This window comes from Ptychodera flava, chromosome 11 (genome assembly GCF_041260155.1).
Source record: "Ptychodera flava strain L36383 chromosome 11, AS_Pfla_20210202, whole genome shotgun sequence".
Lineage (NCBI taxonomy): Eukaryota > Metazoa > Hemichordata > Enteropneusta > Ptychoderidae > Ptychodera > Ptychodera flava.
The window spans coordinates 23880087-23895014 of NC_091938.1; the positions used below are offsets into that span (position 1 = coordinate 23880087).

At 39.1% G+C, this 14928-nt stretch overlaps 1 protein-coding gene across 1 annotated transcript in view; it reads right to left on the minus strand.

The window, feature by feature from the left end:
• The window catches only part of LOC139143868 (uncharacterized), a 17080-nt gene extending 2361 nt beyond the window's left edge, over nt 1-14719 (minus strand). The window contains exons 1-7 of the mRNA XM_070714452.1: nt 14544-14719; nt 5944-6162; nt 5036-5254; nt 3814-4032; nt 3252-3560; nt 1566-1880; nt 263-511 (exon numbers count right to left, since the gene is read on the minus strand). Coding sequence (XP_070570553.1) covers nt 263-511; nt 1566-1880; nt 3252-3560; nt 3814-4032; nt 5036-5254; nt 5944-6162; nt 14544-14589 — 1576 coding nt within the window. The 5' untranslated portion in view covers nt 14590-14719. The remainder of the gene's footprint in view (nt 1-262; nt 512-1565; nt 1881-3251; nt 3561-3813; nt 4033-5035; nt 5255-5943; nt 6163-14543) is intronic.
• Nucleotides 14720-14928: the final 209 nt, after the last annotated feature.

A 14928-nucleotide genomic window follows, 5' to 3' on the forward strand; every position in this document is an offset into this window, starting at 1 on the left:
CGAAGCATATTCTACCTTAAAATCCTTTACCAGACGAGACACCGATATTTCGTGTATCGAATACTCACTTTGTTACTATCATGGTTGGCGTGTCGCAAACTTCTTTTGAATTTCAAATGTGCACTGGAAATTTTCTCCACTTCCTACTGAAGTAACACTTACGAAAGATGCAACCACGCGTTTGATACAGAGAAATATCATGGGGCTTCTGTTCAAAACAGTACTCAGTATAATGGATGGATCGGTTTCTTAATTTGCTTACCTATAACAGTGACTATGAAATCACAAGAGGCTTCGTTTCCAGATCTGTCGATTAAAGAGCAGGTCACTGGATGCGGCCCTATCCCAAGCCCATCGACGAGACTCGGTAGACAATTTCTTGTAAAATCTCCATGAAAGTCGACGTTGTCTGAGACTTGAACGTTGCTTTCCGCTTCCACAAAGGCGATATCGCTTTCAGGTGATGTCGCTTGTCTAATGTCCGAGCATGAAACATTCGGCGCCTCCGTGTCTGAGTAAAATGGGTTGGATGACGAATTATTCACACATTCCAAAACATGTAGTTTGTATCGAATCACAACGATAATATCTTTAAAATTTTAAGAAATTTTGGAAAGCAGTGCAAGAGCTGAAACAGTACGCGGACCCTTACTTTATTTTTTACGAAATCATCCAATGTTTTCGCCTAAACTGTGCATGACTAGACTCCGTGACGACTTCACATTATAACATTACAAATTGCGCTGGGAGATTTCAAAATGACTATTTCTTTTTGCACGATTGCTGTCTTCGTCGGTCCATTAAACAGTTGGTCGATTTATCTGCTTGCCGTTGACAAGGAAAGTATACATAATCAAAGACACATGCAATCGCTACAAACTTCGCCTAAAATTTCACTTGAAAGTTTTATTATCTTTTCACAACATTTACCCCATAATTATTAATGTCTATTGATTGTGACATGGACAGTCATATGTATGTATGTATGTATGTATGTATGTATGTATGTATGTATGTATGTATGTATGTATGTATGTATGTATGTATGTATGTATGTATGTATGTATGTATGTATGTATGTATGTATGTATGTATGTATGTATGTGTGTGTGGGGGTGGGTGGGTGGGTGGGTATGTATGTATGTATGTATGTATGTATGTATGTATGTATGTATGTATGTATGTATGTATGTATGTATGTATGTATGTATGTATGTATGTATGTATGTATGTATGTATGTATGTATGTATGTATGTATGTATGTGTGTGTGTGGGGGGGGGGTGGTGGGTGGGTATGTATGTATGTATGTATGTATGTATGTATGTATGTATGTATGTATGTATCTATGTATGTATGTATGTATCTATGTATGTATGTATGTATGTATTTGCGTATTGTCGCATGTTGCCACATTTGACGTAGGAGGATTGTCCAAGTCTCGTCTGATAGATATTGGCTGAATTGTGATTTCTCGTTTGTGAAAGGCTATCATGCAATTAGGGGCATGCAAGTCTGTTTGCTTAGTTGCATCTCTCAGCGTTTCGTGCATGTAAAATCACTCACCTCTTGTGTGTACTATTGCATACACGGTGATAGCATGACGTCCCCCTTTACCTTTGACACATTCATCCGATGCCCCGTATTTGTCATATCTGGCCCAACCGTTTGCGTCTGCCAAGCATTTACCACCGTTGTGAAGAGCAAAGATCAGGAAATTCATCTCAGCAGCCACACTGGCGCACTTTCGACCTGGCAGGGATCGTTGTTTATAGTTGTCCTGTAATCGAGGGTGTGACTTTTCCAGCGACGCCATGGTCGGGTCGTCTGCGTTCTCTGCATAACAGCCTATTCTTACATATCTATTCGCAAATATTTGTTCTTGAAAAAAAACGAGCAAAAAGAAAAAAAAAGTAGTCGTATAATAAAGTTCGCTGGAACAAAAATTGAACAGATACACTGACTCATAGAGACACGTTTATTCATGAATTTATCTGGTGGTATAATTTGTCTGGCCGGCTCGGTATGTTTGTCCGTCTATCATCCTACCCTCGACAAATCTACTAGTGTAGTCAAACCGCAATACATACATTTCGGCTTGTTTGTAAACCTTGAAGAAATCTTCAGTTAGTACGAGGGGAAGGAAGTCAGGGATAGTGCATCATGTAAAATTTGATCCTCTCTACAATATAATATGTTAGCATTGCATGGTGGCTCGCTTCATATATGTACACGTGGCATGCATAGCATGTTATCATGCCGGTGCCAGTCTGTCAGTGTGTCTTTCATTTGGCGCGATATCTCAAGAATGTTTTATCATTTAGGAAACAAATAAAGTACACGTATTCTCTTATGCAATGCCAACAACTTGATACCTTTTCGTAAATGTCATAAATGTCACGTGCACAACTTTTTTGTACATGTCAAGGGCACAATCAGTTCGAGTTATTACACATTCAGATGTTTGCGAATGTCAGAGTTACAACATCATACTGATTTTAAGTCTTGAATGGTTGTACCAAGTTTGGTGAATTTTGCAAGTGATGTCGATCGTAGCAAAAAAAAGGGGCGAACCGATAGATATATCACAGTTTTAAATTACAACGTAACACCTGTATATGCTACATTTTCTGAAACACGGGAGCATGATACAGGTCTGGATATTAATAGAGAAATGATGAGTAAGCACGTTTTTTTGTATAAACGGTTGAATGAGCAAGATGAAGTTCCACTCCTGCCAGCCTTGGCTGGATGAATAAACCAGTCTTGCTGTTGCTATGTTACAAACATTTAGGAAAAAAGTCCATGCAATATAAAAGATGCGTACTCAGTCGCTATCGATTGCAGGTTGTGTGGTCTCTCCGACTAACAAGGAATACGATCGTCATAGCTTTGTCTATTTATGAGTTTTATTTACATCGGTACTGTAGTTTACCAGCTTCTCATGCATCAATACTTTTAACCTCCCCGTGCAGTCTTGCAAACAATGGCTACCCCCGCCAAAACATATGCATAGACCTTCACGACCCTTCAAAATGCTCATAGGAAAACACAATGACCCAGTTGTACAAAATATTAGCCCATCCACTTTCACTACTGACCAGTCCTTTTCCTACCCCAAGTACCAATCCAAAAGCAGCTGTCACGCAATGAATAACCCCTTCACTAAGTCATCATCTCCACGTATCTTAGCATTGCCAGGAGATAATTTTCATAATGTACCACGTCAATATAAACTGAAAAGTGTCTTACCAGATGGAGTATCTACTATAAGATACAGATTGATTGGAATAGACGATGCATCAAGACTTATACAGGAATCTAGTTTCGCACTGCGATCGCAGGTCAAACCAGCGTCAGGCCCCGAGAAGCACTCGCCTCCATTTTTAAGTGAAAATACCATGTACTGAAGTCGCTGTGCAGCGAAAGCGCATTTGTCAAATGCGTTCTCTCTTTCACTCGGTAATCCGTCGAGTAAGTCAGAAACCAAGGTGTTTTCCTCGAGACTGAGTAAATTTGGGTCATCTTTATAACACCCAAGGTCTACATAGTTGACGTGCTCTGTAGTCGAATTGAGGTGAGAGAGAGAGAGAGAGAGAGAGAGAGAGAGAGAGAGAGAGAGAGAGAGAGAGAGTTACTTAGATCAAGAATACATATGTTTCGAAATCTAGCCTGTACTGTCGTTAAACCGTTGAAATTATTACTTTTAAGTAGGGCAGATTATTGACTTATGCTTACAGCTGAATGAACGATCGAAAACGCTGCGTGGTTGTCATGAAAAAGTGTTTAGCATGAAACTGACAATAAGTTCTACCTGCGTAAACTGCGACTTCACAGAATTTGAGCTGACCAAGTGACGAACTAATGCTAACGTATCGACCAAATCGCTGATCGCAGTGACGCACAAGGAGCGAATCCACCGTGTGTGCCAAGCTCACATCTTCCCCGCAATTCGGGTTCAAATCATGGCCGGATTCAGGTCCTGCTCGCACGGTTGCACCATACAGAAAAATAGATGGATGCCCGCCATCGCCTGTAGGGAGGAACAAGACAATGCCTTAATGTACCGCAGAAACCTACTTTCAAGACCCATGGATGATATTTTGTAATGAATTCGGCAAAAATCATCCTGTAGAAGCAATAACACGTTGCAGGGATCAGATAACCAAGAAATCTGAGGTAAGCTACAGTTTTTGTGCAAGTAGAGGGCATAAGCGGAATCGCTCAATGTTTTGTACGCGAATACCTGGCTAACGTCGATATCGCTTTTGCTGAAACCTAATGTAAAGTTACCTGTTGACTTTCTAATATTGTTATTAGCCTCGATATCATTCCTCAATCAGACGCGTATATAAATACGTGACGTCATCGGGGATCTAGCTTTCCCACGGTTTGTTGCAATACCCGTCAACTGTTCCTTATATCGTTATGACAATACCTACAGGAGTATAAACATACTTGTCACATGATTTTTTCCTTGAGTGGATCTTCCGTCATCGTTTATCTTCAGTCACTGTAAAATCTGCATACTGTAAGCTATTCACTCCAAGTTCCCTTATCATCGTTAACTTAAATCTCCTTGGTGTTAATGATGATAATGATGATTACATTACAGACGATATAGCTATATTACCGTCTTTCGTGAGGAGAGGGGAACCATTTCGGGATTTTACAGGAATTCCTCCCACCCTATCCATAACAATGGCGGCTCGCAAAAATACATCCTTTCAGGGAAGATTTCAAGATACCAAACTTTGGCTCAAACATCTTAATAGCGGAAGTGAAAAAAAAACCAACCCAAAAAAACCCCCAAAAACCAAAACAAAACTGACCGGTAAACATCAAGGACGTTACACTTGCAGGATGACAGTTACTCAGAGTTCGTGGTTTGGTTCACGAAATCATGGTATTAGAAAGTAACGTTGAAGTCAGGGGTCAGCAAGTGGAGAAGTGCGCCTTTACCGGAGGGGTGTCTTTTCGTTTCAACTTAGCAGGTAATTTAATGGTATAAAATGCCTCTATTCGAATAAACTTACCATTTCGGTATGCGATGCTTTGACCGTCTGTCCATTGAATGTCCTGCAGAGCATACAGCCAACAGCCGTTAGAATCAAGCCTCCACATTTCACATGTGTCCTTTTGCAGACAAGCGCTGCAACAACCGTCTTCAGTTTTAACGCCCATAAGTTCAAAAAACCCAGTTACATAGTTATTCGTGTCGACATTTTGAAAGTTTCGAAGAAGTAGACCGCACTCTGTAATTAGCAGAGAAAAAATATACGTAGAGAACTGTACTGATTTAACGACTTAATGCTCATATACACAGACTAACTACGTCTATTACCGGTATTTGCTGACCCCCCTTGTATGAAAGACGCACTGACATGTCATGTATGTTTTTAATGTTTGTAAGAGAGCGTCTGTCTGTCTGTCTGTCTGTCTGTCTGTCTGTCTGTCTGTCTGTCTGTCTGTCTGTATGTCTGTATGTATGTATGTATGTATGTATGTATGTATGTATGTATGTATGTATGTATGTATGTATGTATGTATGTATGTATGTATGTATGTATGCCTGTCTGTCTGTCTGTCTGTCTGTCTGTCTGTCTGTCTGTCTGTATGCATGTATGTATGTATGTATGTATGTATGTATGTATGTATGTATGTATGTATGTATGTAGGTAGGTAGGTAGGTAGGTAGGTAGGTAGGTAGGTGTCTAGTTAGGTAGATAGGTATGTGTAGCCCATAATAGCGAAGCATTTCAGTAATGCAAACAATGAAAGAAGTTTGGTTAAGGCACCAATCGTACCCCTTTACACATTGTAATTATTTCATTAGCAGGCGCTTTGTATAACTCCAAGCTATCATTTCCAGGGAAACTTTTATCTTGTTTTTGTGGATCAAGGACCTGACTCAATTTCTATTTCATTATGTGTCAACACCTACCTTGTCCAGTGAAGTTGTGCGTCGTATTTATCTCCACTCTGTCAATGCGATGAACGGACTTTCCCCCGAGATCAACCTGCCACCATAAGTCAGTATCAAGCTCGCCCCTTATGTGAAAACATGTGAATTCGTCGCCATCCACGGCATCAAAAGCGAAGACACCGGTATTGCCATCATCACTTGATACGGCAACCCCTCCGAGAGCAACATTTTCTTGAGCTGAGTTCAGAGTGTGTAAAGACTAAAAAGGATGATTCGTTCTTCATCCAAAAATGATAATTGTGCTGTTCCGATAACATGGTTTTCAAAATTAGGGTAGGTAGGTCGGCTGGGATTTTTTTTTCAAAATATTTTTATTTTTAAATGTGCATTTTTCAAGGGGTTAAAGGCGGTCAAACAGTGGCCACAACATCAAGAAAGATGTATCATACATATAAAAGATAAAAACATAAAAGACGTCCTCGTACAAGCAAAAATCAAATGCCAAGTAACTAACGCGTGATTTTATTGGGTTTTTCTTTCTTTTTTGACTTCCGTGTTTACGTAGTTTAGGGTCAGCAGGTAAAAAATAGGGTAGGTCGGGTTATCGGAACAGCACAATTTTTTTGTCGGCCTTACCTGTGTGTATGCATGTTACAAGACCGACCCATGCATTTCAGTGTCGTTACTTATGGAAATATGATTAACCCTTCGGGTGCCAAAATCGATTTTTGTTGCATTTATACTATAGAACGCCAACAACTTCTTTCAGATCAGACAATGTGACGAATATACTGCCTGAATCTGGCATGTTCTCGAGCGCGTAATTTCTTTTAAGCGATGGATGTAAATAACACTGTGGTACAAACAAACTACTACAAATACATGAATGTAGTTTTTTCCACTTGTGAAAAATGTTAGCTCCATTAAATTGTCAATGAAATTTTAATCACAACTTCTCAGATTTTCCCCAAACTTTTGTTCAAAAAGTGCAGGCCATAAAAATTTATACCCGTCTCTTCCAAAATCTTTGAAAAATTACAGATACAATTCATAAAAATTGATAAAATGTTGCCATGATATTTTTGGGGAAAAATTACAGTGCTCAAAGGGTTATGAATGTTTCAGGTGGCATATATATTGAAAGACTGTCTATACAATTGCAGTGGCTATTCTAATGATTAGGTGAATACAGCATAAACTCAAAAGAGGAATAAACCTAACTGCGTTTTAAATTGATAAGCCTTCTTCTAGATAAAGTAAAATATGATGAAATACCAAAACACACATTTTCAGTAAAGCTGAACAATGCTTTTCTTGAAAGAACACTTTCGAAACAATTATCCTATCTCAGACAAATGGAATTTTAAACACGTTTTTACCCAGCGGTAATTTTTTGCAGGAAGTACTTGCTAAAAAATATGATTTATTTCCTATAAACGTCTGCGTGTTTTAGTCTCTGCGATTTCCAAGTGTTTTCTTTCGGTCAGTATTTTACTGTATTTGTGTTAACTATTGCAGTTTTTATCCTCTGCCTTTTAACAAGTATTGTATCTCCCGCTGGTCGGCCTAATTTTACTGTTTACATCTGATATCATGAGATTTACAGCTTCTCCGTTGTGAATTTTGACTTAAGCCTACTGCCCTATATGTTAAACCAATGATATCTATCTATCAATCTCTTTATATACGGATATACGGATATATAGACTGGTAGATATAACTTTGTACAAACACTATGCCAATGTCATTTGTGCCGTTCATAGTGAACACAATGTATTAAACCTACAGGATGTAATGTATGTGCTGTGGGATAGCAATGGCAATGAGCATGGTATTAGTAAAGAGTGTAAAATTCTGTGAACAACAAATTAAAAATTGATAATCATATAAAAATTGACGAATATAAAATGTCACCCTTAGGATAAGTTTGCAAAATGTGTCCCTTCCCTAAAGGCTGTCGAACCCTCTACAACTCCCCCAGCCTATCCCCTCATAACTGAACAGTTCCTACAGTCAATTTCTGTAACACTGTCCCAGTGATGCTAAAATTCACAAAAGCGTAAATTTGGGACACCCATGACGCAGTGTGTCGTTTGTTCACGTGATCTGTTATCGTACCGGTGCCAGTCTGTAAGTGTGTCTGTCATTCGGCGAGATATGTCAAGAATGGTTTATCGTTTAGGAATCGAATCAAGTACACATATTCTATTATGGAATGCCAACAACTTGATACCTTTTCGTAAATGTCATAAATGTCACGTGCACAACTTTTTTGTACATGTCAAGAGCACAATCAGTTGGAGTTAGAATTATTACATTATACATATTCAGAAGTTTGCGAGCGTCAGAGTCACAACATCATACTGATTTTAAGTCTTGAAGGGTTGGTTGTACCAAGTTTGGTGAATTTTGCAAGTGATGTCGATAGTAGCAAAAACGGGCGTACCGATGGATAATTCACAGTTTTAATTACAACGTAACACCTGTATATGCCACATTTTCTGAAACACGGGAGCATGATACAAATCACATCTTGTTACTATGGATCTAATTCAAGAAGCGAGGTGGGAAGTTGTATGCAAATGAGAACAAGTGTCGCGAAGTGTAGCGAAGCTAAATTAACACTACACTTGTAAGCGTAATGTGTTAGGAGTGTTGGTTTATATTTTATACAGCATTCTGTAAAATTTGTACATCGAGTTTCTTGATGTATTGTCAAAATAAAGCCAAGAATGGTGTACTTGATTGTTCGTCATGGAAGGATATGCCTGTGTAAAGCGGCCCTATTGTCACAAACGCCCGGTCATCCCCAGGCCTGGGTCACCCCGGTGACCGGAGGCTGTACGAGGAATCCCCAAATCACTTCAATGCGCGGCCACGCGATCGCGTATATGAGTTGTGTTTGTTACATCGTGGGGCGACTCAGCCGTACATCGTACTGCAGCCAAGTCTCACCATTGTAGGGGAGCAGCTGATGATCACGTATTTTCGTCGACTGGCGAAGTCCTCTCTTCCACGTAAGTATCTACCTCCATGGTATCAGTATGCTGCCGCTTTAGCTCTGCGTGGCACTGCTGGTGTGGCAGTGTGTGTAACTAACTGCACAGTGGCTCGAGGTCACGTTTTGCCGTCCGACCCAAATACCTCGAGCGCGAGCTACTGTACTGCAGCTTGTCTGTAACACAGACGTTCTGTTGAGTGGGTAGTTTGTAAAAGTGTAGTTTATGCTACGTTCGGACGTTCTGTTCTGTAGCCTTTTCTTCAAATGGTGATAAGGCTACGGAGGAGAACGTCGGAACGTAGCAGAAACTTCACTTTTACAAACTATCCACTCAACAGAACGTCTGTGGTCTGTAAGCCTCAACACGTACAGCATCATAGGGAAAAATTGTGAGACTCGAGCGAGAAAATGGGCAGATCGTCCATGTAGCCGACACGAACACGAAGTGTCTGTTACCGGCTACCGAAAACTATGAAAAATGGTAAAGAATGAGCTACAAAATCACTATCAGTTTTAAGTTGCAGGTAGAATAAGTCTGTGTCTTTGTATAAAATACTATAAAAATAGTAGAAAGTGAACAACCAGCTGAAAGTTAGTTGAGGAGACCTTAACTGCATATCATTTGCATCTAATTGTCGGCTACATGGACTGTGTGCCAGAAAAATGACGCTTTCTCGCAATTAGTGAGAATCTGTTCTTATTCTCACCGCTGAATCTTAAAATAATGTTTTTCTACCGTTATTCTTTCTTGTACCCTTATTGTAAATTGTCGAATCCTTGGTATTCTATGCCATCTTCTGCAATCATATATGTATTTCTTACCCAGAATTACTAAAAAATTGCCAGTGAATGAATCATCTTTTGTTATAATTCCTACGATAACATTCTCTGGAAACAATGTTATTGAAAAATTACAATTTTTCAGCAAGAGCGGAATCAAATACCCGGTTTGGGTATGGAGCCGAGCAGAGCTGTGATGGGTACAAAAATCAGGGAAGGTGATTGCAATTGTGAAATTTACTGATACTTCATAGGACTGGAGATTACCATGATTCATTATGATAATTGTACCGCTGCGATTCCCCAGGGAAGGCAAAAATATCCCCCATGTTTAGAAAGATTCACAGACTGTTTTAAAATTCTGAAAACATATTTATACTCACTATTCTTCTCTATTCCAACTTTAAATGAGTTGGAAAATTATGCTTGATTAAGATTAAGATTAGTCATGCATATATTTATTACCTGATGTCATATGAATTATTTATAGCTACTGAAACCCTGCAAGGTTCACAAGTCTGTAGGGAATGGCATTCACCCCACTATCTGAGCACCAGCCAACCACCTAGCCTGCCAGTCTGCGAAGTTCATTGCTTCAATGTATTCATTTTGATATTTACATGCCCACAGACTTGGCGAAAGTCTAAAGAGTGCAAAAAAGTATTGGAAAAAAATTGTTCCTTGTTCCTTTGGCAGCCTTGTGTATATACATGAATAGTGCATTTGCTGAAATTCCAAAATTTAATTTCTTGTACACAAATGGCCTTATCACACTTATTTTAACCCTTAATAAATGAAATTAATATTATAGAAAAAATGGGAGAAGCCCTGACCATTATCATTAATTTATGGCCAAGGGCAAGAGGAAAGTCCAAAATTAACAAGGCTTGGCGAGCATGCTTATTTTGGCTTTCAGTCTTGCCCAAGCCTATAGATAAATGTTAATGGTCAGAGCAGAGTCTGTTATTTCCATGATATTATCAACCTGCTGCGAGGGCACATAAACCCATGTATTCAGGCAACAATATCTTCATGGTTATAAATGCTGTATCACATTTAGTTACATACGTATATATGCAGGACATTTTCAAACAATTTTACCATTATCGACCAGCATCGAAAGGATTTTAACAAAAGTCAAAATAGAAGTGTGCACATGTATATTTTACATCTATCATTAAGTGTCTACTTGGATGTTAAAAACGTTGAAGGGCTTCACTTGCCCGGGTAACCATTAAAACCGGTCAGTACATTATGTTCACCGACCCGCTAACTCCCCGGATGTTCCTTTTCAAATAAATTCACTGATTTGCACCCACATCAAGGCATGTAATAAGCAGGGTTCGAAATACCCGGTGGTCATGCGTCAAAAGACCACCAATCATCTCATTTTGACCACCAGATTCTATTTTGGGTGGTCAATCTTGACCACCAAGTTTTTTGAGGTCACAATAGTGCACTGCAGAGCTGTAAATCTTACATGCCTCTCACAGTTTATTGCGGCCTAGGAGTATCCAGAAACAATACATTGTCCTCAGAGATAGATATTTTAGCAGTTATCTAGTACACGTCTTGTCTGTTCAATCACAGTCCCCCCACTGTGGTTTAATGTCAGTCCTTCAACCCCACTCCACTCTACTCAAATGAGGTGTTCCTTTGGATAGACAATGTCTCTCTTTGTTTTACTGTTTACTGCTATGATTATTGTGATAAAATCTTTTAATGTTGAATAACATCTCCTAGCAATTTTGTCTTGTCATTAAAGTGACACATACAAAACTTCATAATAGTCCAAAAAATGCAATAATTGTCATGTTATCAGCAGTAATTGTCATTTCTTTATTACACAGTAATTCTGTCAAAACTTAAAATCTGTAACTCAAGTCCTTTGCATATAACCAGTCAGTCAGCAGGTGCCGCCAACTGGTAAATTTCATGAATTCTCAAAATCATCACAAAACCTGTTTTGAAGGCTGATATACCGATTTTTCTTATTTTTGACCCTGACCTAAAATTTGGAGGGGAAAGTGAGAGCTGTTCGTAACTGCCCTCCCACTGGTATACACTGAAAATGTGCCCTCCCACTGAATTTTGATGCCCACTGCCCTCCGGTATCTACAGTCTGCCCGCTCCCCACTCCCCACAACAATTCAAGCTCCCCGCTGCCCTCTCCCCACTACTGAAATTCCCCATTGCCAACTAGATGCCCACTAGGCAACCCAGATCAACACAAAACCATGCAAGCAGTTAGCAGTATACCTTGGAACATTGCTCCCCTCTAAGTTAGGTTTTATTAAGCACGCCACTTTCCCCTCCCGCTATGTATGTGTATATCTTGTTACTATGGATATTAATAGAGAAATGATGAGGAAGCATGTGATCTTATTATAATTCAGCCATCCTAATAAAAAAAGGCAAATCTTACATTAAGATGTTAACAATTATTGCTTAAATTGTGTTTTCAAGCCAGTATATTAAAAAATACAAAATCGAAACTAATTCGGAATAACTAGTTGTCGTGAAAACAGTACATTCTGAACTGACACTTGGAAATAATGTGTGGTTTAAATTGAACTTAAACTTAAATTGAACTTGATGATGCCTACATACATGTGTCATAGAAATAGCGTACGACGCGCTGACGTTTATTTATGGGAAAGGGCGAGAGGAAAGCCAAAAATTAACGGGCGAGGCTTGCCTAGCCCGTTAATTTGGCTTTCCTCTCGCCCGCGCCCATAAATAAACGTTAATGGTCAGTGCGGAGTCTGTTATTTCAATTATATTATCACCGAACCCCGAAAAACCGTCAAAATTTACGAAAATTTCCCGTGCGAACGACAACGGGGCCCCAGAACCTGTCAGTGAGTAGTGCGCGCGCTGCAAAAAATTTGCAAATCCGGAGATTTTTTTAAAAAAAGCGTCTAAACTTGGCCCACAAATGCTCCATTTTATTTTGTGGTTGATTATGATCTTTGTACAAATCCCAATTTTCGTTTTAGCCGTAAAGTTAATATGTTTACGATATTATTCATATTCACGGGCATGAAAACAAACCATTACTGTGTATTTGTTGGCAGTCACGTGGTTCAGCTCGACCAATCAAAATGCGACGGGCAGGGCATGATAATATAATTGTAAATAGTCCCCATCGACAAATGTATCGTATCTCCAAAGATTAAGAATAGTTTGAAGTATTTCCTAAGTCCTTTGTGTTTTTCAGATTCAACAACTTGCAAATTGCTCCACTTGTGGTGGGTTTATCTGAATTTGATAGGTCAACTACAGCTGGAGTTATCCGAACACTTAGCAAAATGAACAAATTCGCTCCAAGTACAATCGTATAGTAGCGACTGCTAAAACTCCCAAGGGAAATAACAACCTGTTGGAGCTTCTACTGAAGTTGCTAGGAAAATGGAGTCTTCTTTTTGATAACAAAGAAAAAGAGAATGATTGACGATCATATTAGTGATCGAGAGATTAAATCTAGCCTCGACAACATTTTTAAAAGGTTTGATAGTCGTAAGATGGCGTTCAATTGTTCTAAAATGTCTATGAAAAGCCAACAGAGAATATTAGCACAAATGGGCCGAGCTCTTCGAAGTGAGAATATTTGAATTCCCACTCAATGGTATATGCAAATGTATTTCTCATTTTGATCTCCATCAGCTGCTGATACTGCAATAAATATGTTTTATAATAGCGTGAAGGAATCTTTCTGAAGCAGTTTGGAACATTTTACTGTTACATGGGAGTCTCTACAACATAGGGGGTTATAGAACATTAGATCGTCCCTGTTCATTTCGTTACACCTTACAAACACCTTTGAAGGGACATTTGTGCGACAACCTCTTGCTTTCCATTACACCCAAACACAACAGATAATTGACAATTATAAACGAACATAGCTACTTTAATTTTTAAGCTCCTGTATAGGAGGCCAATTCAGTCTCATCTTGTCCGTAAAGTAGATGTATGTCAAATGTGAGTTTTCACGTAATCTTCATAACTTCATTCGATGCGAGCTTTGAGAATCTTTTGGTTATTTAATTACTTAATTTAACAGTTGTAGTACTAAACAATTTCGCTGTCAAAAATATCATGTCTAAATTGTAAGTTACGGAGCTTTGTGGAATACAATTATCTCCGACTTCTTCAAAATGCAGAGTTACAGACCTCTTAGGGGGATGTTTGTTAAGTTACAACCTTCCTTCCTCGTTTTTAAAATTGTCCATCTAGGGCAACACAAACAAGTCAAAATTGGCACGGGAGAAGCTGTAAATGTCATGACGTCCGATGTCAACATTCTTTTCTTGTTAGATACAAAACATTTAATAAAATGAGCCATTTAACATGTCACAATTTTGCTCTATAGCAAATAAATCATAATTATTATATTTTACTTGAGGCAAAGAATAACAAAAGCAACGCCAACGTCACTTGTCCGTAATATGATGACTTTTTCGAACACTGACTGTTCTTTCTAGGAAGAACTTCATTTCATCTTTGGAAAAAATATGGCATTTCAAGTTTGTTTATTTTACTTAGAAGGAGATACAGTACCCTACCCTTCCCTGTTTTACCATTTAGAATAATACACGTAAGTCAAAATAGGCTCCACAAAGGTAGTGCATCCCAAAATATCAAATGTTAACATATTTCTTCTCATTCGGCAGGTTCTAAAGAACAAGAATACCTATGTAGTAGGTTTATTGGGAGGGGTTTCACGGTGGACTCGTTCAGTTCACAGACTATTTGATACGGGAAACTCAAAGACTGAATGCATTCTCCATGCTATGTACAAAGAAGCACCGTCAAAGCAATGTAGCAAACTGCTTACCTTCGCAAAAAGCAATAGCCAGCAATACAAGCACAAGAATCGTCATCACTTTGTCAAACTATCGTCTTGAATGTTGCTTCCAAAAACGCTAAATCGCAACTGCGTCAACGACCAACCTGACGTAAAAGTCGAATCGACAGATTCAAAGAATTTTCCCAGCGGAGGTGGTGCAGTCTTGTATAAGGCAAGGTCGATGGTATTGCAAGACGGTTGCTTCCCTATTGATCACGGGTATACACCTCGGACTTGGCCAATTACTCGGGCTGTGAGAAGCTGTGCAAATTAAGAAATGATAAGAGATGATACTCTTCCATCCGAGTCCCTAGAAATCATCTACGCTTTACGAGACGGAAAATTACAGAGGTCCGTCCTCAGGATGACCAAC